The sequence below is a fragment of the Arachis hypogaea genome, chromosome 14 (genome assembly GCF_003086295.3).
Source record: "Arachis hypogaea cultivar Tifrunner chromosome 14, arahy.Tifrunner.gnm2.J5K5, whole genome shotgun sequence".
In the NCBI taxonomy this organism is placed as follows: Eukaryota; Viridiplantae; Streptophyta; class Magnoliopsida; order Fabales; family Fabaceae; genus Arachis; species Arachis hypogaea.
The window spans coordinates 32285723-32312194 of record NC_092049.1 but is presented as its reverse complement, the minus strand read 5'-3'; the positions used below and the strand labels follow the sequence as shown (position 1 = coordinate 32312194).

The 26472-nt window shown below is 32.8% G+C and overlaps 1 protein-coding gene across 1 annotated transcript; it reads left to right on the top strand.

Moving 5' to 3' along the window:
* The first annotated feature begins 4831 nt into the window (after positions 1–4831).
* Positions 4832–7760, top strand: LOC112742488 (uncharacterized). The gene is made up of 3 exons (XM_025791728.2): positions 4832–5107; positions 5210–5386; positions 7620–7760. Exons 1-3 carry the CDS (start codon positions 4832–4834, stop codon positions 7758–7760), a joined length of 594 nt encoding a protein of 197 aa, XP_025647513.2.
* The last annotated feature ends 18712 nt before the right edge of the window (positions 7761–26472 follow it).

The following is a 26472-nucleotide window of genomic DNA, read 5'->3' as shown; positions in this document are numbered from 1 at the left end:
ACTCTATTACCATGTTCATCTTGAGAATATCCTATTGACAAATATACGGTAATTATAACCATTAGACATTCTCAAAGTGAGTCAGTTCAATGGTCATATCTCTATATGCACTATATATATAATTTAATAAATGAGATCTATTAATCTTCATCCAATGAAGACCATTATATATATATATATATATATATTGATCTTTTCGGATTATTAATGTCCTTTTTAATAATCCTATGACCAAGAACAATTTAGATTAAATTATAAAAGATTTATCTCTCAATATTATGATCACTATCACAATGATAAATTTCTAAATTTAATAAAAGAACTTATTATATTAACATTTTAATATAATAATAATAACAAATTATTTGACACGTGATTGATTGGATTGTGGTCATACTACTTATTCCCAACAATCTCCCACTTGCACGAGAGCCAATCATGATAGATTGGATCTTGGGCATACTATTATCACAATAATCTCCCACTTGTACTAGAGCCAATCAATCATGTGTATAATTTTTCAATGCACATTTGTGTTTATCAAAACTTTTTTTTTTACCTTAAACACCTTAGCTTTTGAGCATATGTGCTTGACATTTTACAAAATATACATAGTGCATAATAAATATCATGTTTTCTCAAAACATGAAATCTTCCACTAAAATAGTGTATAATTTTATTTTAAGGACAATCTTTATTGAGCATGATTATAAAAAATCTACGTAACCATTAGATCTATCTTTATAGAATTGTATCATTATGCAAATTGGTTACTTTTCAAAAAATTAGTTTGACGATCAAACGTTTTATACTTCTTGGAGAAAGTATATCCTCTATTGAGTGGTAAACAGTTCTAATAAAAGTAATTGTACTCCCACTTTTTTTTTTTTTTTGTAAATATAAAGTTTCTCTTGATATTGTATAATCAAACTTTTTGATTGTCTTGACTTTATCAAGTTCTATTTGTTCACCTTATATTCCTTTGGGAGGAATTTCTTTTCTAAAAAGAATTCAACCTCTTATCACAAACACTTTGTCTTAAGAAGGATGATAGAAATAATACTCATTATTTCTTTAGGGTAACCAATAAATCTCATTTATCGGACCTAATATCAATTCTATTGTTGTGCAATCTCTTAACACATATAAGACATCTTCAAACTCTAATGTTCTTGAGTTTTGGCTTATGCCCCTTTTCTATATCTTATATAGGTAGAAACTGATTTAGTGAGAAATTTGTTAGCAACATTTCTAAAACGTAGTCTAAATATTTAACAAACAGTGATACTCAACTAAATCAAATTTCATATTTCTTAAACATAATGGAGTACATAGAGTACTACTATTTGTACATGGAGAGAATCATATTCTCTATTCAATAGAATATCAATTAGATGTTAGAGATTTTACTTTAAACTCTTATAATAAAAATACTCAATATCTTTATGATTGGTCAAACCAACCCTTAAGAGCAATTTTAATTCGCATTCTCAATACTCATATTGAGTTTTTCCAAAAAGATCACAAACTTTAATCATATTAAGACCAATTATAAATTGTTTGTAATAAAATAAATCTCCAAAAATACTTGCAAGAACAAATCTCGCTAAAGCCATTTGCCTAATGGCATTCCAACTTCTAAAGTTATTTAATTCAAAATATATTGCCCAATACTCCCACTAGTTTAAATAAAATCTTTGATAGTCATACTATCTTACTTTGGACACCATACATCTTCTCAAGATGTTCAGTAATAAATAGTGGGTATATGCTTTTGAAATTAGAACTCATGTTGTCAAAACAACCCATATTATAGTAAAATAATATTTTAGATACTTTACAAGTACTGACTATTCCATCACCATTTTTATTGGACAATATTATCATTTCAATGATAACCCTTTGAAAATACAATTCTCAAAGTAAATTAAGAAATCTATATTTCTGAAAAAATTATTTAGAATCGCAAATGAGTATCTTGGTTGTCCAGTTGTTACTCATACCTATTCCAAATAAACATGATTAAATTGTATCCCATACAATTATAATCCCAAATAATTATCTGGTTGTCAGACAATTATTTAACTGAATTATATTTTATACCCCTAGGTTGTCTAGGTTCAAGTATAAATTAATTCTCCTTATACATCATCATATGCATAAATAAATTCTATCTTTGAGTACAAGTCTCCTGGTTGTCAGGTTGCTCCTTGTAAACAAGAGATAAATTTATTTTTGGCAATCTCCTAACTTTTAGGATTTATCTCTATTGTTAGACAATTTTTTTTCAGTACTCATTGATTAAATTTTATATTCCCAGGTTGTTTAGGCAAAATATAAAATTAAATCCCTAATACATCAAATGTATATACTGATTATTATCTTAAAAATAAAATTCCTGGTTATCAGGCTGCTCTTTATAATCAAGAATATTAGAAAAACTAATTTCTAATATTATAGTATTCAAAACACATAAATCAAATCAAAATTTGATTTTTCATGTACTAACGTTTAACTTTAAAAAACTATCAAATCAAATTTGACTTTTATATATACACTTATATATATAAGAAAAAACAAAAGATATTTTGCATCTCATTTCTTTTACGTGACCAAAGTCATGATGAAATAAAATCAAATCAAATAGTTGATTAAAATCATAACTATTATTTTTCAAAGAATGATAATTTAATCACAATTAAATAATCAAAATTAAAATAATTAACTATTAATTTATTAGAAACTTATCTCAATGAAATAACTGCATCACATGCTAAAAAAAGTTTGAATTAATCTTATTAATTCACAAACTTTAAGAAAATAGGAATAAAAATTTAAACACAAAAAGCCAAAACTCTGATCCCACTGTAGAATTACCATGTGTTCATAACACGCAGCGGAAGTAATAAAGTAATCCTAAAGATCTATTTTGTACTTAAATTTTATTCCAATAAATAATATATATTTTAGATCAGATCTAAATACCTGTGTACGCTAATAAAAATTTTATTCTTCGATTGTACGAAAACTCTATGCATATCCACACCGAGACCAACATTTGCTGTCAACTCCTTGACCAATGGACATCTTATCTAAATTGAGAAACCTCTTGCAATTTTTTGCACACCATAAAATTCATCTCCAAGAATTAGGCTCACATACATTTGTGTGCGTAGAGGTAAAGGAATAAAACTCTTTGTTATTCTCTCTTTATTCACTATGTTCCTCTACTCTTGGCATACATATATATAGTATGAGATTTGTTACTAATTTTAAATTTGAATCTCAATTCAAATTTAAATCATATCTTGTTATTTTAAACTTGAATCTTTCAAATTTATGAATCATATCATAACTCAATTTGAAACAAAATCAGTTAAGATCTCATCCAAATTTAGAATTCAAGTTTAGAAATAGAATAACTAATTATTCTCAAATCTCATATAATATTCTCAATTATCATACTATTATTATATTCTTGGTGCTAGCAAAGAATATAATAATATTTTATTTAAATTAATATAATTATTTATTTGATCAAATCAAAATAATAATTAAATAATTCTACAGCAAAGATTAGAACACTCGTTAGTGTGTGACCCTATAGGTTCAATACTAGGCGGGTAGTAAATTAGTCATACTAAATTTACTAATCAAGGTTGGCGTCTAACAACACTTCTCAACGACCCGATAGTACGAAGTAATATATTTTTACTAAGAACCTTAGAAGAACAAAGTATAATTCCTTCCATCTTTTTAGCTCTTGGTTAACTCTTAGAGTATGGTTTAATTGTCAAACTCTAACTTGTTACCATTATTATAATAAACTGTGAATGACTTAAGAAACTCATTTCTTCATTCATTCAATCCCCTTGGCCAAGGTTTTATTCATCTCAGTCATTATAATCATAGAGCTCAAACACTTTACCGAGATTTAATGGATTCCTTATTGACTAATCATTAATTCTACAAGTATTTAAATCATACCCAATATCCATTCAACTAGCACCCTAGGGTATTAGGTGTCCGGAATCAAAGTATAATAAATACATTGTTAATTACTATGACAGTCGCAGGTCAAAGGAAACTCTATTACCATGTTCATCTTGAGAATATCCTATTGACAAATATACGGTAATTATAACCATTAGAAATTTTCAAAGTGAGTCAGTTCAATGGGCATATCTCTATATGCACCATCTATATATATAATTTAATAAATGAGATCTATTAATCTTCATCTAATGAAGACCATTATATATATTGATCTTTTCGAATTATTAATGTCCTTTTTAATAATCCTATGACCAAGAACAATTTAGATTAAATTATAAAAGATTTATCTCTCAATATTATGATCACTATCACAATGATAAATCTCTATTTTTAATCAAGGACCTTATTATATTAACATTTTAATATAATAACAATAACAAATTATTTGACACGTGATTGATTGGATTGTGGTCATACTACTTATTCCCAACATAAATATCAACTATCAATAATTCATCAACTCCATTCCAAATCTAGTTTTTCACCTCAAAGGAATACTAAAACATACCTCAAGCTATGGCTAGAAATTTTGATGATATGTTTAATGAGGTTTTGTATGGTAAAAAAAAGACGGCGAGATAACACACTCATAGATAATTAGATCGATGAGTGTTTTCTTGATGATTCAGAAGAAGAAGATACCGATAGAAGCTCTATCCCAACTCCTCGTAGATAGATCAACAGAGATCGAGAAGCAGAACATGATCGCCTTTTTCAAGATTATTTTGTAGATAAGCCGGTGTATAATGCTGACATTTTTCGACGGAGATTTCGAATGAGAAGACATCTGTTCCTTCGAATAGTAGATGCTCTCTCAACTGACTCTCCGTATTTCCAACAGAGGGTCGATGGAACTAGGAGAAAGGGCTTGTCACCACTCCAAAAATGCACTGCTGCAATATTGATGTTAGTATATGGCGTAACTGCTAATGCCGTAGATGATTATGTGCGCATAGGCGAGAGCACTACAATTGAATGCTTGAAAAATTTTGTTGAAGGTGTCATTTCGGTGTTCGAGGATGAATACTTGAGAAAACCAAATTCAAATGATGTACGATGCCTGCTACAAATGGCGGAAGGTCGTGGCTTTCCTGGCATGTTGGGTAGCATTGACTGCATGCATTGGCAATGGAAAAATTGTCTAAAGGTGTAGAAAGGTATGTACATGAGTGGTTATCGTGGAGTTGCAACCATAGTACTTGAGGTTGTAGCATCTTCAGACCTTTGGATATGGCATGCGTTCTTTGGGGTTTCTGGTTCAAATAATGATATCAACGTGTTAGATCGTTCACCAGTGTTCGATGATATTCTAAATGACTGTGCTCCGGAGGTAAACTATACTTTTAATGGTAATAACGTCACAATGATACTATGGGATACTATTTAGCAGATGGTATTTATCCTGAATGGGCCACATTTGTCAAATCAATCTCAAAACCACAAGGAGAGAAACGCAAGTTATTTTCACAATACCAAGAAGGGTTAAGAAAAGATGTAGGGCGAGCATTAAGAGTGTTGCAAGTACGCTTTGCAATTATAGGTGGTCTAGCACGCTTTTGGGAAAAGAAGAAACTTGCAAACATAATGCGAGCTTGTATTATATTACATAATATGATTGTTGAGGATGAATGAGACACTTATGCAGAAAATTTTGCTCAAAGCTTGGAGTATGACGATGTCGAAAACAGCTTATCACAACCTCAGCTGGGAAAGGAAGATTTTGCACCATACCATCAATTTCTCCAAAGAAATATCCAACTTCAAAATAAGCAGCAGTAGCATAGACAGTTGAAAGAGGACTGACGAACTGATTTCTGCCGGTAAAGAAATTTTTATAAAATTATAATCGTGTTGCAAGTATAGTTTCTAAACCAATAGAGAATCTTTTCGTACAAAAGTTTTGGTTGTCACTTAAGCAAACCTAATAAAATTTATAACCGAAGTATTTAAACCTCGGGTCGTATCTCAAGGAATTGCAGGGAGGTATGATTTATTATTGGTTATGGAAAAGGGTATATTTTTTGGTTTTTGAAATAGGGAACAAGTAATTTAAATGGCAAGAAAAATAAATTAATAATTATAAAGAAAACTTTTGGCGAGGTATGAGAACTGGAAATCCCATCCTAGTTATCTTTATCAGGTGTGATGAGAATTGTTTATCGCTCCCACTTAGTTAACCATTACTAAATAAAAGAAAGTCAAGTGGACCAATCAATTTGATCCTCAAGTCCTAGTCAACTCCTATGAAAAGACTAGCTTTAGAGCGATCCAAATCAATCAGCGAGAATTTCAATTTTCAATCAACTGCTGAGTCTGTTAACTCAAGTGTTACCAATTACTTAACCAAAACCAAAAGGAGAAAAATCTAAATTAAATTGAAAGCATCATAAATAGAATAAAATAATCATAAATCTGGAATACCTCAAATTATATTAAATAGAATATTCAAATCTAACATGGAAAGATTCATAAGCCAATTTGGTGACATAAATAACTAACAAGTAAAAGTATTAGAGTAACTAAAAGTAGAAGAGAACATAAAATTAAAGTTGGGAATATTGAACCTGGAATGGAGTAATAACCATAAAGTAAAAGAAATCCTAATTCTAAAACCTAAGAGAGAGGAGAGAACCTCTCTCTCTCTAAAACAACATCTAAAACCTAAAATTGTGTATTCTGAATGTTGTATAAATTGTTGTTGTTGATTCCCCCATTCTCTGGCTTCTATTATGTGTTTTTGAGCTTGGATTTGGGCCGAAAAAAGGTCCAGAAATCGTTGGGGGCGACTTCTGCAATTTTCTGCACATGGCGTCTGTCACACGTGCGCGTGGGTCACGCATTCGCGTCATTTGGAGTTTTTCCTTGTCACGCGTACGCGTCCACGTCGTCCAAGCGTGCGCGTCACTGCTATTTTCTTCAAAACTCCTTTTTGTGTGTTCCTCCCATTTTTTGCGTGTTTCATTCCCGTCCTCTAAGCCATTCCTGCTCTATGAAGCCTGAAATTAGTTAACACACAGAATGGTAATAAAGGATAATTAAATTTAATATTTTTAAAGTATAGGAAACATATTTTTACACATATCATAGAATAAGGAAGGAATTGTAAAACCATGCAAATTATATGAGTTGTAGGCGAAGAATTGATAAAAACACTCAATTGAGCACAAGATATATCATAAAATAGTGGTTTATCAAGGACTTGATTGAATACATATGGTAATTTCACAATACTTGTCGTTAACTATAGAGGTTAACTATGTTTTTTTTATATATTAAATAATTTTACAAATCAGTATAATCTCAAATTATATATTGTGTATTATTTTTCTATATGATTTTTTGATATTAGTATTTTTTTAACAGTAAATTATTTTTGAATTTATAAATTTAAAAAAATATTATTGTAAGAAATAGTAATTATATTAATTTTAATTACTTTAATTAATTAATTAAGTGAGACCGCAATAGAGACTAAAGTTAGTTCCTCCTAATAAGGAAGAGAGATGCTTTGAATTCCTATTTACTATTTATGACGCAAAAGTTGATGTGGAATTACTTTTTAGGACAGGTGGGCTGTAAATAGAGATTGGGATGAATTCTCTACTGGAGATGGTTTTAAGGGTCCGTTATTAGCCAATGAGTTACTGCATGCACAAGGCGGAATTCAAACCTCCGACACTTGCTTAAGCGAACAAGTGAACTGACCAATCGATCAACCCAAATTAGTTCCCATAATAATAGTTAATAGTATGAAAACAAATGATTTTTTTTCACAAGGATCACTGTGCCCACTAGCATTATTTCATCTAAAAGACTAAAACACAGCATAAATGTTTACGTTACTGGTTTATCAAGAAAAAGAAAAAAATGATTTCTCAAATTTTACAAGTTAAATTGATCTTTTAAATTTTTATTGAATCAACGTATATCATGTTATTTCTAACTAATTTTTTATTCTGATATATATCGTTTGACATATACTGATAAAAATTGTTAAAGTTTACATATAAAAGGCAACAAAACGATACCTTTTATGTGATGTCGGTGAAACATAAAGATGAATAATCACATTAATTATTTTTTATATAGTTCAAATAGTAGTATATTGCAAAAATGTGACTACCAGTGGTGTATTACGGAAATATGTATTAGAACAATTCGTTAGAAACAAAATACTTTATAATAACTTTTTTAATATGTCTTAATAATGATTCTTCATATGCTAAAGAGTTAAAAGATAATTTTTAATGAATTTTTAGAAATAATTTATTATTTTATTTTAAATTTGTAAGTTAATAAAAATATAGATTTTTTTGCAATTTGAACTAAGACAATTTAAATTTTTATTATTATTCGTTTTGATTTTTTTGATATTTTATTTGAATTCAAATGAGATTATTTCCTTAATTATTAACATTTATGTTGATTCGATTTATTATTAGTACAATATATACATGGTTTGATTCGATTTACTACTCGTAAAGGATACGCATAGTAAATAGAATTAAACTAATTCAATTTACATGTTGATCTGGTAGTCATAACTTAATCCAATTATGCCTATAAATCAGAATTCAAATAAATAATAAACGTGATTCATTTTCAGTTAGAGAGAATCTCGCCCTCAACAACTTACTCAAAAACAAACTAAAGTGGTTACCAAAAGATCAGATAAATATCTCAACTTCTCTAAAGAGGTAACATTTTATAAATACCAAACCCTAACTACGTAAGAAGATATGCTATTCACTCTTAATTGCATTATATACTCATTTTCTACTCTTAAGTGCTTGCCATCGCCGTTCCTCTTGAAGTCGATATATACCTTATCCATCTCAGGCGGAAGAGACCTCAATCCCTAAAACAGGACAAGTTATACACCATCTGAGGCTTATCATGCAAGAACATTTGGTGCTCACCGTGGGTCGAATTTACTTAACTTTACTATCATTTTTTCTGTCCAATTATTTACCCTCTTTTGCAGGTTATAATTAATGACGAAAATGCCAAAAAATTCACCTAACTATGTGTAACTTTAGTTTTAACCGACAAATTCAAAACATCTGTTTGCAATACAAAAAAAATTCCAAATTTACTTAGAAGATAGTTGAAAGGCGAATAACCTCAACAGATCAAATTGACAAGTCATTATACCACAGTAAAACAATGTGTATGCATAATCTAACTTGCTTATATAATTCTTTTATTTTAAATTTTAATATATTGTAGCTTCTTATAAGGTATACACTACTCTATATACTTGAATTGCTTCATTCTTATCTATTTTATCATTCCATATATCAATCTTGAATACACAATATTTTATTATAAACTATCAGTCAGTATAATATCATCCTAGATAGACCTTCTTCAAATACGTCTAGTATTATCATTTCTACTATACACTTCTGCGTCAAATTTTGTATATAAAACAACATAATTGTAATAGTACATGCCAATCAGAAGGAAGCTAAGGAGTGCTATAGTGCACGCTTTAAAACAAACCCATCAAAGTAACCTCAGTAACAGTACCGCCACACAGACTATAACTCAAAAAGTTTGAACCTCCTAGCAGAACTCAATTCCAAATCAATATATAAGACTGACCTAAAGGTGTATTACAGCTAAGTTCATAAGTCGAAATACAATGATATACTCTTTCTTCATTAATAAAACATCTTTACTCTTTACTTTCAATTTTTTCTATTAATTTCATTTACCATTATTCCTAATTGATCTATAAGTTATCTCATACACAATCAACCAAAATAAACTACTCTGCCACAAATATTTACAATCACATACATGTGATTCAGCTCACCGAATCTCTGACTGAGAATACTTCCTTATAAAGCATTTACGTTACCGAGTTATCTACAATTGATTTTTTCTGTACTAGAACGGACTTACAATTTGAATAGTCAAATTCCGAAAAATAAATTACACATTAATTGATATTAAGTCAACTGCTCAGACTTATCCAAGGAAAATCCTAATCCATTATTCAAACTACGTGTTCCTTATCGAATTATAATCCGGCTCTTAAGCAAATCGCGACTCTTACTAAACTAATACTTCTCTATTATCTGATAGGTAATTTCAGATACTATCCACAAATAAATATTTCCCACAATCTAAACAAATATCTAAAGATGTCTACTAATCCAATGATCGATTAGTATTAATATTCAAAATCATAACAAGTGATTCAATTAACTAATCAAAATCAAACTATACTCCGATTTTCAAACACTTAAGAGCCAAGCTATCTATCACCTTATATTATTTCTAATAACCGACCAGTAAAATTGGTTACTCAAATCCAACTAATGCAAGTAATACTGCACTACAATTATTCAAATTCAAATTCACTAACCAATGTATAAAACAGTTATTATACAAATCATGTATTTCTGTTCATTAATTCTAATGCTACCCAAGACATAACTCTTGGTTCCATCAACAAAACATATCTCAATTCACAAATGACAATTCAAAAATATTTACTCAATTATCCATTTCATAATTTTAACCTAACTGACCCTATCAGGATCACACAAACATACACATATCAAATCAACACAAAAGCACAATATATAAGTTAAACAAGTTCACCCAATAAAGTTGGGTATGCAGTTCATCATCAATAAAATATAACCATACCACATTATTCAAACAAAAAATATACAATTTTTAAAAATAAACTACTATGGAGTAGTTATATTCTCATCTCCACCTTCCTATTCTATATCATCATCCACAAGTCAATCTTGCATGGGTCCATAGCGACAAAATCAATAGTAGGAGCAATAAACCTAATCTGTTCCACAGCTCTATCAAATCCAACCGAGAACATTTTCAGCCCATGGTTCACCTTGCTATTCTCAGTAGTTTTCTTCTCAAGAGCTAATTCCACAATCCTTGCGAGAAATTTAGCATTCTCTCTCACCAATCTTTTCTTTTTATTCTAGGGGACTCAATCTCTCTTTCATCTCCTTCAATTCTCTCTTCATCACACTCAACTTCTCCATAGTAGCATACAAATCTCTCTCTCACACACTTTTTTTTCATTAGCTTATCCATATATTTTTTCCCTACTTCAGCCATCGCTCAGCTCTCAGGTCCTCCCTATGCACATCAATCTCGTCCTGATCACTTACATCAGAGTACATACAACTCAGTCTTAACAAATATAGAACATACATTTTTCACAAAATCATGATCAGCTATACCTGCAAATTAAATACTGATCTACAACTACATCATCGACGCTATTAAACAGATTAATATCTGCGGGTGAATGAACATGCTCATCTGAAAGCAACATAAAGGGGTAGCGTTCACTCCACAGTGAGATCATATCTTCGGTCCCTTTGAACTTGTGCAACTCTTTTTTATTATTAGTAAACTTTTCCACTTCTGCCAAATCTAATTTTTTCACACCTTGTTTTCTATTAATCAGGTCTATAATTTTAGCAGCTTTCACTATGAAAAATTCTATCTGATAAACTATGCAGATCAAACTCCACCTTTATGTTTTCTCTATTTTTAACCCAACCAGATTTTTTTAACTGAGCAATACTCTTATCATCACAAAACAGTGACACATACTTTTTTACTAAATCAACCACCTAAGAATATGGATCTTCGATCTTCGCTATCCATTATATACTCCTCATCGACAATCACTTCTCCATCACTATTCTCCTTTCCTTTCTTTTTTCCATTCCTATTTTCCACAAACACAAACTCAACAAGAGCCACAGACCAGAAGAAGATGAAGAAGACTAAGTAACAAAAGTACAAAACGATATTACTGACCTTTTCTATTCATCTTCTAGATATTTTCAAAAAACTTATACAAAGCCTCTAATGTGCAAACTCTCTTGCAATTATATCAAGTAGATTTATCACAAACAGTTAAGTGCTGGGTTAAGATGAGAAACTGTTAAAATTTATCATAAGCTACTACCACTACCTCCCCCTCCCCACTAAACACATCATTTGTTGATCACATTTTTCAATTTTCAACTCTTGATGAACAATCTTAATGACCTTAATAAACAAAAAAACAACTGTAGGTCATAATTACATCTATCATCTCATTTATTACTTATTTCAAATATTATTCCTTTATTTTATTGAAGACAATTCATATTCTTTTCTATTTTATTTATTTTGCACAAATTAATGATTCTTTCCATTACTCCAACAAGTCGGCCACTAAGTCGGAATCAATCCGACACTTATAAGTTATAATAATTCCAACAAAATCGGTATTTATAAGTCGGAATCAGTTAAAGCAAACCGATACATATAAGTCAGAGGTAATCCAACAAACAATTAACTATGAGCTCATTCAAAAATATACTTATATGAAGAACACCTTTTTAAAAGACAAGCTTGACCAACTTTATTTTCAAGATTATCAGTCAATCTTGGGGGCTAATCCCCGTATCAATATCTTACAATTATTCCTAATCACTCTCAATTTTTTTTTTTTTACATTATTATTCTCAAATATAATTATCATTTTTCAAAGTACAATAAGTTGAACTTCGAGGCTACTACTATTATTATTATTATTATCACTATTCTGATTTATAGTTCCACAAAAAGTCAAATACTTAACCCATTAGATTGAAAAATATCACAGGTCAAGTTTAAGACTGTGATCCAGTAGTCATAACCCAGCCTAATTTATGTCTATAAATTGAAATTCAAATACAACAATAAACGTGACTTATTTTCAGTTAGAGAGAATCTCGCCCTCAACAACTCACTCAAAAACAAACCAAGGTGGTTACTGAAAGATCAGGCAAATATTTCAACCTCTCTGAAGAGGTAACATTCTATAAATACCAAATTCTAACTACGTAAGAAGGTACGCTATTCACTTTGAATTGCATTATACTCATTTTCTACTCTTACTAACTTAAGTGTCGGAGTGCCTTTACAGGTGTCCACCGCCGTTCCTCTTAAAGTCGACATATACCTCATCCATCTTAGACGAAGGAGAGCCCAATCCCTAAACATGACGAGTTATACACCATCTGAGGCACACAAGAACACATGTAAATAGCATAATCAAGTCAATTTAATTATATTTATATCAAAATATTAGGATTCACTTGCGGGTAGGATCGGGTATGGGTTCAGGGGATGCCTTACTCTACTCGCACCTCTAATATATTATATAATATATATTTAAAAATTATATGTATAGTTAAGTTATGAAAGTGGGTATTGAATCTATAACCTCTTTATTATAAAAACTCGAAATAACCACTAAACTAATCATTTAAACTATTAATTTAGAACATTTGTTATTTAAAGAGTAAGATTGTAAGAATTTAGAGTTAGAAGAAGAGTGATAAGATATTTATTTTTATTTGTGTTATTTTAATTTTATTAAAAATTTGATGACCATGTCATTTGTAATTTTATATTGAATTTCTTTAAAATTTTATTGTTTTTAATTTTAATTTTAATTTATTTTTTATTTTATTAATTTGTATAAAATATGAAATGATTGAATTTTATATTTGTTTGAAAAATTTTAATTTTTCTACAAATATGGTAGGTTAAAATGTTTAGAGTGTGGATAAGATTAGAGTTGAGAGATTTTTAACTCGCAAATAGAGTAGAATTGGATTTTAACAAAATTTTGAACCTGTGAGTAAGATTAGGATAGAGCCTAAATTTTATCTTATTCTATTCATTGCTAGTCTTAACAAAATGTAAAACTAATTCTAATTTAAGATATGTATAATTTTAAATTTTATTTATTTTATCAATATAAATTACTCTTAAATTTATCCTATTTTAAAGTTTTAGCCAAACAATAAACGTATAAAAAATATTGTAAATTATTTTGAGCGAATAAAAATCATGTAGATTAATTTGCATTGAGTGACACTGACCAAAAAAGAATATAATATGATGTTATGGGGTTAATTGAGTGGCATGTCTGCATGTCCAATTGTCCTTTATTTTAGGGCAGCGGAAAGGCTATGTTATAGTGTCCCTGAGGCAAATATAGTCATTGACCAACTACCAGTTTTGACTTTTGACTAATTAAAACTGCAACTATTTTTGGATTATTGGATCCATCATTGAGAAAGTGTTAGTAGTGTTTAGCTCTGTGGACCAAACCTCACTCACTTCCCTGACTGACACTGCTCAATATATTGCTTTAACCGTCCTATATTTCCCTCCTATATAGCCCTACATATCCTCCTTTCTCTCACTCACTCACATCATATAATTCGGTTTCGATCTTGATAGTTTACGGGGTCAAACTATTGTAACCCCATCCAAATGTTACTCGAAAAAATTAAATTAAACTTAATTGATTTAATATAAAATTCATATATATAAATTTATAAATTTTATATAATAAATTAATAAAATTTTATTTAAAAAGTTAAATTTAATAATATTATATTATATTTATATTAAACAAATTATTTTAAAATAAAAATAATATTATATAATATAAAAATATTAATTAAAGTATAAAAATATATATTATTATTAATTTTACTAAAAAATATGTATTTTAATTTTTTTAAAAAATTTTAAATCCAAAACATAACTTAAATTTGATCCAAAAATAACGAATAAAAATAATAAATTTAAATTTAATAAAATATATTTGGAGTCCGGATCGAGTTTCGAGACGAACCTGAGTGTTGAACACTCCTATCATATATACGCGACAAGAATAACGAAAATAAATAGTAATCCTTTTATTACATGGGTCTTTTTTATACGGCTCAATTTTATGGAAATGGAGTCTGAATGTGAGCTTTTCATCCATATGGAATCAAGGGGTGCTAGACATGTATGTGGGGCAGAGTTTTGACAGCTTTTGGGAGAAGAACTCGGACCGTCCGAGTCCTTTGTTGTGAATTTCGTAAACTCGAAAACGCACGGTCCGAGTTGTGGTGGGGAGGAAGAAACCTTAGGTGCGGAGAAAACGGACCCTCCGATAAGGTTGAGTTGGTAGGGCAACTCGGACGGTCCGAGTTGCATGTAGCTGAAGATGAATGGAGTCGGACCGTCCGGTTTGGGTATGGATGTCAGAACCGGTTTATGAAAACGCATGGTCCGATTTGGTTGTTTAATATATTTTTGAATGAAGTTAACCTAGTCGAATGGTCCGAGTTGAGTAAAGGGTCTATATAAAAGTGTGCAAGGAGTTAGTGTTAGGTACCCGTCTTCTTCCCCTTCTTCAGTGCCGCTTCCTCTGTTTCGTCTTTCTCAATCTCTTCCATAGTTGTTCTAAATCAGATAAGTTAGTAGTTAATGTTATGTTTTTTTTTTTGTGAGTAGGAGAAATGAGTGACAGAGTACAACTAAAGGTGTATTATTTTGGTCAGATTTTATTACAAACGTCTGAAGGAGTCAAATTTATTTGTGATAATCCACTAGATGTTGTTATTCCTTTTATTATTTCGTTTGAAGAACTTAAAGGTTTGATATGTGAGAAGATTGATTCTGAGAGGGCAAAAAAAATATCATGTGTTCTATATAGATATCCGTTACCGGTATTTGGTCGGTTCGTCCAATTTCAAACAAGATATGTGACGGACGAAGCGAGCATGCAGGAGATGTTTCCAATGTATATTGAAAACCGGGCTCAAATCTCGTTTATCGAGTTGTATGTTGAGTTTGAACAATCTGAGACTGACCGAAACATTCTACGGGAAGATTATAATAGTGACAGTGAAGAAGAGTTCGAAAGCAACTACGAATGTGTTGGTGCAGATGGAGTTGAAGCTCATGGTGACGGAACTATGGATCCAGATGTGACAGAGGTGGCAGATGCACTCGCAAACGATATGCCGTTTGCGGAGCCTTCGTTCATGCGAGTTTTGGACTTGGAAGCCATGCATGTTCCGGAGTATCCGGAATATATGACTGCAGGTACGTTATAAAAAATAATAGTTTGGATTATTTAGTTATTGAATTATTTATGATTGAATTAGTATTTATTAACCATTATTTTAGCATGCGTTGATGTCATGAATGTGTTAGACATTGAACCGGTTTATAAGATCCTATGTAAAAAAAAAATTAAAAAATAGTAAGAAGTTAAAAAAATAGAAGTCAAAGTATGTGTTTACTAACTTTGGAAAACATATAACGTTATTTTAAACTAATATAGAACATAGAAGTTACTATTTTATTATTATTTATGTTATACATTATCGCTTTTGGGTAAAAAATATTAATAAAATTCTTTACATTTTGAAAATGAAAGTCAACGTGTGTTTGTCGAAATGACTTAGAGAACCGACCGGTTAGTATTTGGTTCATCGGGGTTGACGGTCGAACCGGTCGGTTTGGGCCGGTTTTTTACATCTGACGTTCATGTCCGTATTTGTGATAAAAGTTACACAGTAACATGATCTTAGGGTTGGATTTATATCATACTTGATGCAGTGAATATTGATTTATTATGGTTTTGAAACATATTTGTATTTATTGAAATTTTTTCCATGCTGGTTGTCCTGGCAGAAGTTCCTATTGTCGCAGATGGTGAATTTGCTGTTGGGATGGAGTTTAGTTCCCGGGAAGCTGTTATTAAGGCAATAAAAGAGTATTCTATACGACGAAGCGTAGACTACCGGGTGTATGAGTCTGAGCCGTTGACATTTTATGCCAAGTGTACACAGTATGGGTCAGGGTGTGATTGGCTTATCAGGGTTAGTCTGATCAGCAGGAAGTATTGTTGGGTTATAAGGAGGTATAATGGTACTCACACTTGTACCAGAGCCACCATTTCACAGGATCATTCGAAGCTGGACTCCATCACAATTGCAGAAGCAATAAAGTCATTGGTTGAGGCTGACCCCTCCTTAAAGGTAAAATCGGTTATTGCAGAAGTGCAGTCGAAGTTTAACTATACGGTTAGTTATCGGAAAGCTTGGTTGGCTAAGCAAAGGGCAGTAGAAAAAATATTTGGAGGTTGGGAGGCATCGTACGAAGCGTTGCCTATATGGTTTGAGGCCATGTGTCATAAGGAGCCATCAGCTGTTGTCCATTTTGAGACTATGCCTGCATATCAAGGCGATGACCTGGTCAGTCATATTCGGGTACTGCATAGAGTATTCTGGAGTTATTACCCCTGCATCAAGGCATTCAGACATTGTAAGCCATTTGTCCAGGTGGACGGGACTCACTTGTACGGAAAGTATAAGGGTTGTCTACTAGTCGCAGTTTCACAGGATGGCAACAACAACATCGTCCCAATTGCATTTGCTATTGTTGAGGGAGAGACTTCTGATGCATGGCACTTTTTCCTTAGTAACTTGCGTCAACATGTTGTCACTCGGGATGGTGTGGGACTAATATCCGACCGACACGAATCCATCAATGCAGCTGTGGAACGGAGTAACGGAGCCTGGTCACCTCCTAGAGCTTTTCATATGTTCTGCATCAGGCATATAGAGTCGAATTTTCTGCAAAAATTCAAGGCACCGTACCTCCAAAAATTGGTCGTCAGCATAGGTAACCATTTATGAAATTTAAGTAACTTAATAACAGAAATAAACATTAATATTCGTTTTTGACATCTATAATTCATCTATTTTTTTTCCTATTCTCTAGGATATTCGAGGACGGTGCGGGAGTACGAAGTGCGTTACCAGCGATTACGGGAACGGGGGGAAGCGTACACTAACTGGTTAAACCGAATTCCTCGCGAACAGTACGCACTGGCATTTGATGGTGGATACCGATGGGGTCACATGACAACGAATCTAGTGGAATGCATCAATTCAGTGTTGAAGGGTGCACGCAATCTTCCCATTACGGCTCTTGTCAAGGCAACATTCTACAGGCTGAACGAGCTTTTCACCAGAAAAAGAGCGGAGGCAGAAGCGCGGATTAATGCTGGCCATGTGTTCTCCGAAGTCGTGGCCTCGAAGTTGCATGCAAACCAACTTGCATCAGGAAACATTCAGGTCAGTTGCTTTGACCGGCAGAATGAGGTCTTCGAGGTGCGTGAGATGCCAAGCGGACTAGAGTTTGCAGTTGATCTACGTGGCCTTCGATGTGACTGTGGAGAGTTCCAGGTGGACCGGATCCCCTGCAGACATGTGTTCGCCTGTTGCGCCAACCAGCGACTGGATTGGAAACTGTATGTGCATGATGTGTATAAGATGGACCAAGTTCGGCGGGTGTACAGAGCAAGATTTAGGCCACTAGGTAACCCGACGACATGGCCTGCATACAACGGTCCTCGCTATGTACCGAATCCGTATCTGAGACGTGTCTCGAAAGGGCGCCCGAGGATGACGCGCTTCTTGAATGAGATGGACACGCGAATGTTACGTCGTCCTAGGCGATGTACGCTATGTGGAGCCGAGGGACACAGTCGTAGTAGATGCCGTCGGTCAGCTGGTACAAATGCCAACGGAGATGCCCAGTAGGGTCACATTGTGGTAGGTGTAGAACCTCACTAGTATGGCATGGGTTCTCCTTTTGAGGTAACTTGACCTGACATGTGTAATATTGTATAACGTTTTTAATCTGTTTTTATTTCAAAACGGTTTTTATGCTGTAACGTTCTTCAGTTGTTGTTAATTTAATGTATGCCAGATGTATGTGTTAAAACATAAAACGGATACGTATCACAACAATATATTATAATCTGCGAACATTTTGAACCGGCAGGTTCGCGTCACAATTTTCATGGTTCGGTTTTGAACCGTCAGAGGTTTTGTCTAGTTGAACTGCCCGGTCCGGTTCATTCAGTTTTGTATAAATGAACCGGCCGGTCCGGGTCAGATGTTTTCTAATTGAACCTGCCTGTACGGTACATTAAGTTTTTTCTGAGTTAATCGGCCGGTCCGGCTCAGAGGTTTTCCAATTGAACCGGCCGGTCCGGTTCATCTAGTTTTTTCTGGTTTAACCAACCCGTCCGGGTCAAAGGTGTTCTAGTTGAACCGGCCTGTCCGGTTCATTCAGTTTTATCTAAATGGACCGGCCGGTCCGGGTCAGAGATTTTCTAATTGAACCGGCCAGTCCGGTTCATTCAGTTTTTTCTGAATTAACATGCCGGTTCGGGTAAGAGGTTTTCTAATTGAACCGGCCGGTCCGAATCCACTGGTTATCCAATTGAACCGGCCACTTCGGTTAAAACCTATCATGATTGAACCGGTCGGTCATTTTCACAAGTCTCCTGGTTGAACCGGCCGGTCCGGATCAAATGTTTCCTAATAGAACCTGCCAGTCAGGACCAACTTTCACATTCAGTACATAAACAACACCTGTAGCTTAATACGTAGTCAAGATCAATAATACCTGAGTAGGATCCGTGGAGTTTGAATACTATAAACATACAATATAAATGTTACCAAAGTCCTTCTCACTAATTCATATTGTCCAATAGATACAAATTAGTATAAACACAGTCCAGGTGATTACATCTTAAATAAATAATTTAAACCGCAACTACTTTCTCATGGCCCACTTCACATCCTTCACAAAATTCTTGCATTTCTTCGCCGCCTTCTTGAACACAGATGGAGTGTATCGGCTAGCGCTGCGACGTGGTGGGTCAATCCTCAGATTGTACCCTTTGGATGTTTCATCGGGAGTGCGTGCCTGACCTGTATACAATTTATAAAAAACAATTAAATGTAGTGCATCAGGTAATCAAAGCAAGACATATACCACATATCATTAACTAAAAGTCAAACAGAGATCCCATTTAAGAGCAAAAAATAAGTAAGCAATCGAACATGTAAAGTAAAATACAAAACATAATACCATCATTACGAGATTCCTCATCCTCATCGAACTCCTCTATCTCATCATCCTCATGATCCTCCTCGGCGTCCGGGTCATCTACTACATACTCACCTGTCTCTTGTCCGAGTGTGTTAGCATTTTCCTCAATGAGTCCCTTTGAAACACGGTTAGGGTTCTAACTAAAAAAAGCTCCGCGTCCACCGTCACTCCTACTAGAGTCAACCGACACAAACCCTCCAGAAGCAACCGATGAGGTATGGCCCGGATACCTCGCATCCAATGAATACCTACCTGCCATGAACTCAGGCTGATGTCCATATTGTGATAGTCCAGGATTTGCAGACATCAACCCAAGCAACTGGCTAAAAGAACCTCCTTCTCCTGTTTCAAACTGTGAGGTTCCCCAATATTGTTGACTTATTGGAAATGATGGACATAAATGTGGCTGAGGTACATACTGGCTTGAGGACTGAGGTTGTTCTTCTGGAATCGGGTTTGGAGGTAATATATGCGGCGAATGTGGCTCTTGTCCTTCATTGTCATGGTCCATATCCTGACTACCCTCATCGGTATCCTGATTATCCTCATCCAAATCCTGATCACCTTCATTCATATCCTGATCACCTTCATCATTATCTTGACCCACAAGATTTGACAAGTTCAAGTGGTCCCCATATTTTGATCGGTACCAATGCATGTAACTATCTAGTAGATGATGTGAAGGCATGGGAAGCTCAGATAGGACGTAGTTATACCTGTTTGACCAATGCATCACCCAATTTGAATGACTCGGTTCCGTGGCCCAATTAAGATTCTTGGGACCCTTCAGGGTTTCTCCATGCACCTTCTCTAGATTCTGCTCCTGACTAGGTTGTCCCTGAACAAAACCAAACTGTCGCCTAAACCTATCTGTAGCATGCCACTCGATACATTCAAATGATACCAACGGAACTGTAGCGCTCCAAACAACCGACTGCATGTAGATTTCAGGAGGAATGATGTTTGGATTCACACGATCCACAGCATAAGCAACCCAAACAAACTGGAAAAAATAAAGGAACCTCATGATCACAGTCCAGAACGCCAATTTCAGTAACAATGCTGTATAATTATGTCTCAGACCCTAACCGAAAACTAAAAATACTTTAATTAAAACACACCTGCCCTTCCTGAAGTTCGTCAAACGCCTTCCTAAAGTGACCTAACTTCAGATATCTATATCGCCGGTCACCACGCTCCCAGTTCCGCCACCTAATATGATATACTCAATTACCTCAACAAGCATTAAATGAATCTTAACTATCAAGATACGGGTACATTGAAACAAATTATTACCTGTTTGCTAGAGAAAAACTTTGAGGTTCCCTAGGTAGTGGCGATAGATATGGCAGCCTGATCCAAGCCCAACAGAGTAGAAGTGTTAGTGGACCATCTATTTTCTTGCAGTTAAACCGGGATGCCCGGCATAATGCCCTGTACAGATGTGCTAGGCACGCCGATCCCCAACTATACTGACCAATACTAACAAAATCACGTAGCAAGGGTAGAAATTTCCAATGCACTCCTGCCCCAGACTTATCCCCAAACAAGATCGTCCCGATCAACAACATAATATGGCACCTCACATACCTCTGGATACTGATATCATCAATCAACTGTAAATTCTCTTTTAGATTCCGCAGCCAGGTAAGTTTTATGCAACTACCTCTACAATCCGACTTAGGCGGTGCAACTCCAAATTGAATCAAGCACTCCGCCTCCAACGCTTCGAAACTGCTCATTGTCATCCCTGTGACTGGAAGACCATCTGTGGGAAGACCAAGAATCAGAGCTACATCTTCAAGTGTCACAGCACATTCACCAATGGGAAGGTGAAACGTATGTGTCTCTGGGTGCCAACGTTCAATTAGAGCATTTACCAATGCTTTTTGACACTGCACTATCCCAATTTGAGATGCATGATAGAACCCGGTAATTCGCAAATGATCCTCCACCCTTTCGTTATACCGATCCGGAGGAAGTGGATGGTTACATGTCAACATTCTTGATTTCTACAAAAAAAAACATAACAAATTACTACTCAAATTATTAAGAATTACTAACTTACCATCATCAATCTCTTGACTGAATCCTTATACAACTAATTCTTGTAACCTCTAAATTTATTTAATTAATCCTCAAAATTATTCATAACTGCTAATGAAACTCATTACAAATACATATATTCCTAATCATAAATCTCAACAATATTACAACATCCACAATAATATCGAACGTTAATTACTCTTTTGTTAAAAATTTTTCCCCTCCAGTACAAAATATTAATAATCTCTATATGCCATCATTCATATTCTAACAACGGTAATAATTAACTTGCTAATAATAATTACTACAATTAAGATTATTTAAATATTCTCATAAAGAAATATCTAACATGGCTTAACTAAAATAACCTTTCTAATCAACTCAGCATTAACACTTTATCACAATAATAATAACATTTAACCAAAATTGATAACAGTTATACTTAATTTATTAAAAACACATTTAAATAACATTGGCTTACAAATAATAATTATACTAAAAATAAATAAATTTATAAAAAATTTACATTATCTACTACTTACTACTACACCCAAAAACACAAAACTAAACAACAACAACAACATAATCATAAAAAATTTTCTTATCATGATATATATAATTAATAATCTGTAAAAAAAAAATTTAAATAAAACCTAATAAATATTTAAAAATTAGTCATAACCATTCTATTTATATACTTCAACTACACGCCCAACAACAACATAATCATAACAAATTTCCTAATCATGATTTATATAACTAATAATATGTAAAATAATTTTAAACAAATCTAACAAACAATCAAAAATTAGTCATAATCATTCCATTTATGTTCTTCAAGTGCATGTCTAACAACAATATAATCATAAATAAATTTTTTATTATGATAAATATAATTATTAATCTGTTAAAAATATTTTAAAATAATCTAACTAATATTCATAAATTAGTCATAATCTAACCATTTATATGCTCCGTCCACAACTGTGTGTCTAACAATAATCATAATATTCAAATTTTATATTTTTATCATTATAAATATTAAAAAATTTAAAAAAATTTAAAAAATACTTACATAATCAGTATCACTGAGATAATGAATAATATGAAGCTCAGATCGATCAACATCTTTCACTTTGTATTTTTTTGGCATTGTTGTTGTTCTTCCACCATGCAAAACTCAGAGAAACTCAGAGAAAGGAAGAAGAAGGCTGTGAGGGTGAAAGGTTAGTGGGAGTGAAGTCTTGTTTCGGTTTCGGATGGTAAGAGAGGTCATATTCCTTTCTCTTTATGAGGGGCACCGTTTAGGGACTCAGCGGGAAAGCAACGCGTGTCCATTGATGGAGAAGAACTCGGACCGTGCGATTCGTCCAAGCCTAGCCAACTCGGAGGGTCCGAGTCCCTCAGCAGCCTGACGCACATGCACTGGAGTCGGACCGTGCGTTTTGTCGCTTGAAGTCGGAGGGTCCGAGTCCCTTTCCCCTGACACCACAACTTGGTTACACACCTCCCACCCCCATATCCTTCTCATACACCACCTTCGATACAATATGTAAATTAAAAAACGTTTTTATACTTATTTCTTTATTAATGTAATAATACCAATATCAAGTTAATAACCTCCACTATTATATTATCCGGATCATATCCAACATAATCACTCTTATTGGCACATTTATGTTTTTCATCTTATTTTTTAAAACTAAAATTATAAACTAATTAAGATCTGTTAAATGAATGTTTTCACTAGTTAAATTCAAGATATGTCTACTATTATCAAAATTCACTAATTATACTTAAGTTCGTGTTGTGTTGAGTCGTTCTACTAAAAAAAATCATGTAGCAGTCACTAGCTAGCGTTAATAGTCAAAAGCGTAGTGTGTATATATATAACCAAAGAAACGTGAAATTGTTGCGACAAAAATGGGAAAGGCAGAGAGAAAATGAGAGAAAGGAAAAAGAAAATGAGCAAAGACGTGAATGGAAAAATAAATAAAGATTATAAAGTGAACGCGGAGAAGAGTAGTGAATAGCAATAGCATGCTGATCAAATTAATTAATTAAGTAAACTTCGCATTCACTCATCAATAATCATAAATGCACCCTCACTAATTCAATCTTGTCTCCTCAACTTACAGGGTAGGGGTGTACATGTCCGGGTGAAGCCGGGTTTGATGTGACTCAAATTCGATTCGAAATAGACATTGGATCTATTTATTAGACCCGAACTCGATTTTAGACCCGATGAAACCAATACACTTTTGGGCCACAATTATACCGAGTGAAAATCGGGCCGTTAACATTACATTACATTGATACCTTCTTGTAAGCTAGCATGTAAAAATATCCAAATTTTCAAGACTCCAACTATTATTTAACATGGTAAAATTCACTTAGAAAAATATAACAAGAACCAACCCTTCTTTAAAATTAAAGCATAACCACAATCAATATTAAAGCAAAACCACAATCAATACTAATATTGTCTAATAATACCAAATATTTAAATCAATACAAATAACACAATATTATGCATTAGTCTAAAGTCTTATGCATTCTAAACATAAAACATTAATTTATAGTCTTATAATGTCTAATAAAACAAAATATTAAGGTTTACAATACTTAAATTCCACATAAGAATAGTCATGATCCATCACTAATAACACAAAATATTAATTGTGTATGATGACCGGGCCACCGGGCCGACTTCGGGTGACCCGAGCTATGGCCTGGACCCGACCTGAAATAATGACCGGGTCTATTTTTGAGACCCTTACCCGGCCCTAAACCCGATGAAATCACACCAAATTAGCCCCTAAAGTGTTCGGAACCGAATCGAGTCTTCGGGCCGGACCGGGTCTGTACACCCCTATTACAGGGTTTAATTTCTATTGGCCAAAAATAAAGTAAGAGGTTTTCTTTTTCTTCAGTTTTTTAAGGGATGAACATCTTTTATTAATAATAATAATAATAATAATAATAATAATAATAATAAAGGTTTAGTTAACATATCCTATGATATATTTATCAGCTATTAATAAAAGATTTTAAATATTTTTATTTAATGAATATAAAATAAAAATCTCCTTAAAAACTTAAATTTTTTATATTTTCAATAAAAACTTCATTAATTTATAAAGTTAACATGTGCAAAGGACATAAAATAGATAAATTCTAATATTAATAATAATGATTATTCACAAATTTGAGTTTCATTTAAAAATATGTTATTGACTAATAGATTGTTATATGTATAAAATGATATTTAAACTTTCGACTCTTATTCAAGTAGATAATAACCACTCAACAAATTTAAATTAGTTTGTAGCCTATATAATTAAAGATATACATTACACATGTCATCCAATAAGATAAATTCCTTTTTTGCTATATTTTAATTATTGCACTGTACTTTGCTTGAATCACAATAGATTTTATTTATGTATATAATAATTTATTGATCAACCACTAACTTTTAAATAAAATTTACATCCGAAATAAAGTCATTGAACTATCAAAATAAAAGATAATGTGGACAATAAAAAAATACTTCAACCTTAATATATGTAATTAAAGCTAGATCCTGACAATAAACATGAATCTCAGTAATATATATTTACACCATATTAGCTGGATCTTAAAACATGTCAGAACATGTCCCCGAGTGGCTCCATATATATATATGCGCCTTAATTTTTATTTATTCATTACTATTTTTTTTTGTTAATGTTTTCCATGGATATAGCATTATAGCAAGGTAGCTCATCGCTCCTTCTCCACATAAAAACCTAGGAAAGAGGGGCTCTATGGTTAGCCTTTTCAAACTTTCCGAGATATCGTTGTCGTTAATGTAGTTATTGCAGTTGTCAAATAGAATAGTAGAATAGTACTACCTACACTACTGTTGTTCTTGTTCTTATTATAGAGTAGCAACTTCTAATTAATAATTAAGTAGCTAGCTTTATAGGCAAAGTATAGGCGTGATCCAAAGGATATAAATACCCTGAAAGTGAAAGTGCTTTATTTCTTCCAAGATGTTTAATATATGTTAGTGGTTTTGGTAATAACAGTATTAAAAGGACATTATTTAAGGGCTTGTTTATTTAAATAAAATAAAAAGTCTAATATTATCATATTCTTCTAAATCAATTTTTAAAATGTAATGAATCTTTTATTTTTATTAATATATAAATCATTTTTTGTATGTATTAAATAATATATTAAACATTACACTTTAAGACAGTTGATGCATGAAAATAAAAAAAAAATACATAAATCGTCATAGGATATTGAATTTTTAAAAAATAAACATAAATCGTCTCAGAACAAGCAGGTTTACACGTATTTGTCTTAAAACACATTAGGGTTGGACGATTTATGTGCATCCCAAAACACACAGCAGCCAAACACGATTTTTGTACAACAAGCTAATGCACAATAGGCTGTGACGATTTATGCATATAATCAAACCCTCAATAACTTCCCCATTGATGGCGAGGAGGTCTTGGAGAGAAGGAAAGTTAGAAAAGAAGATGGTCTACGGCGGAGGAAGAAGAATTCTTG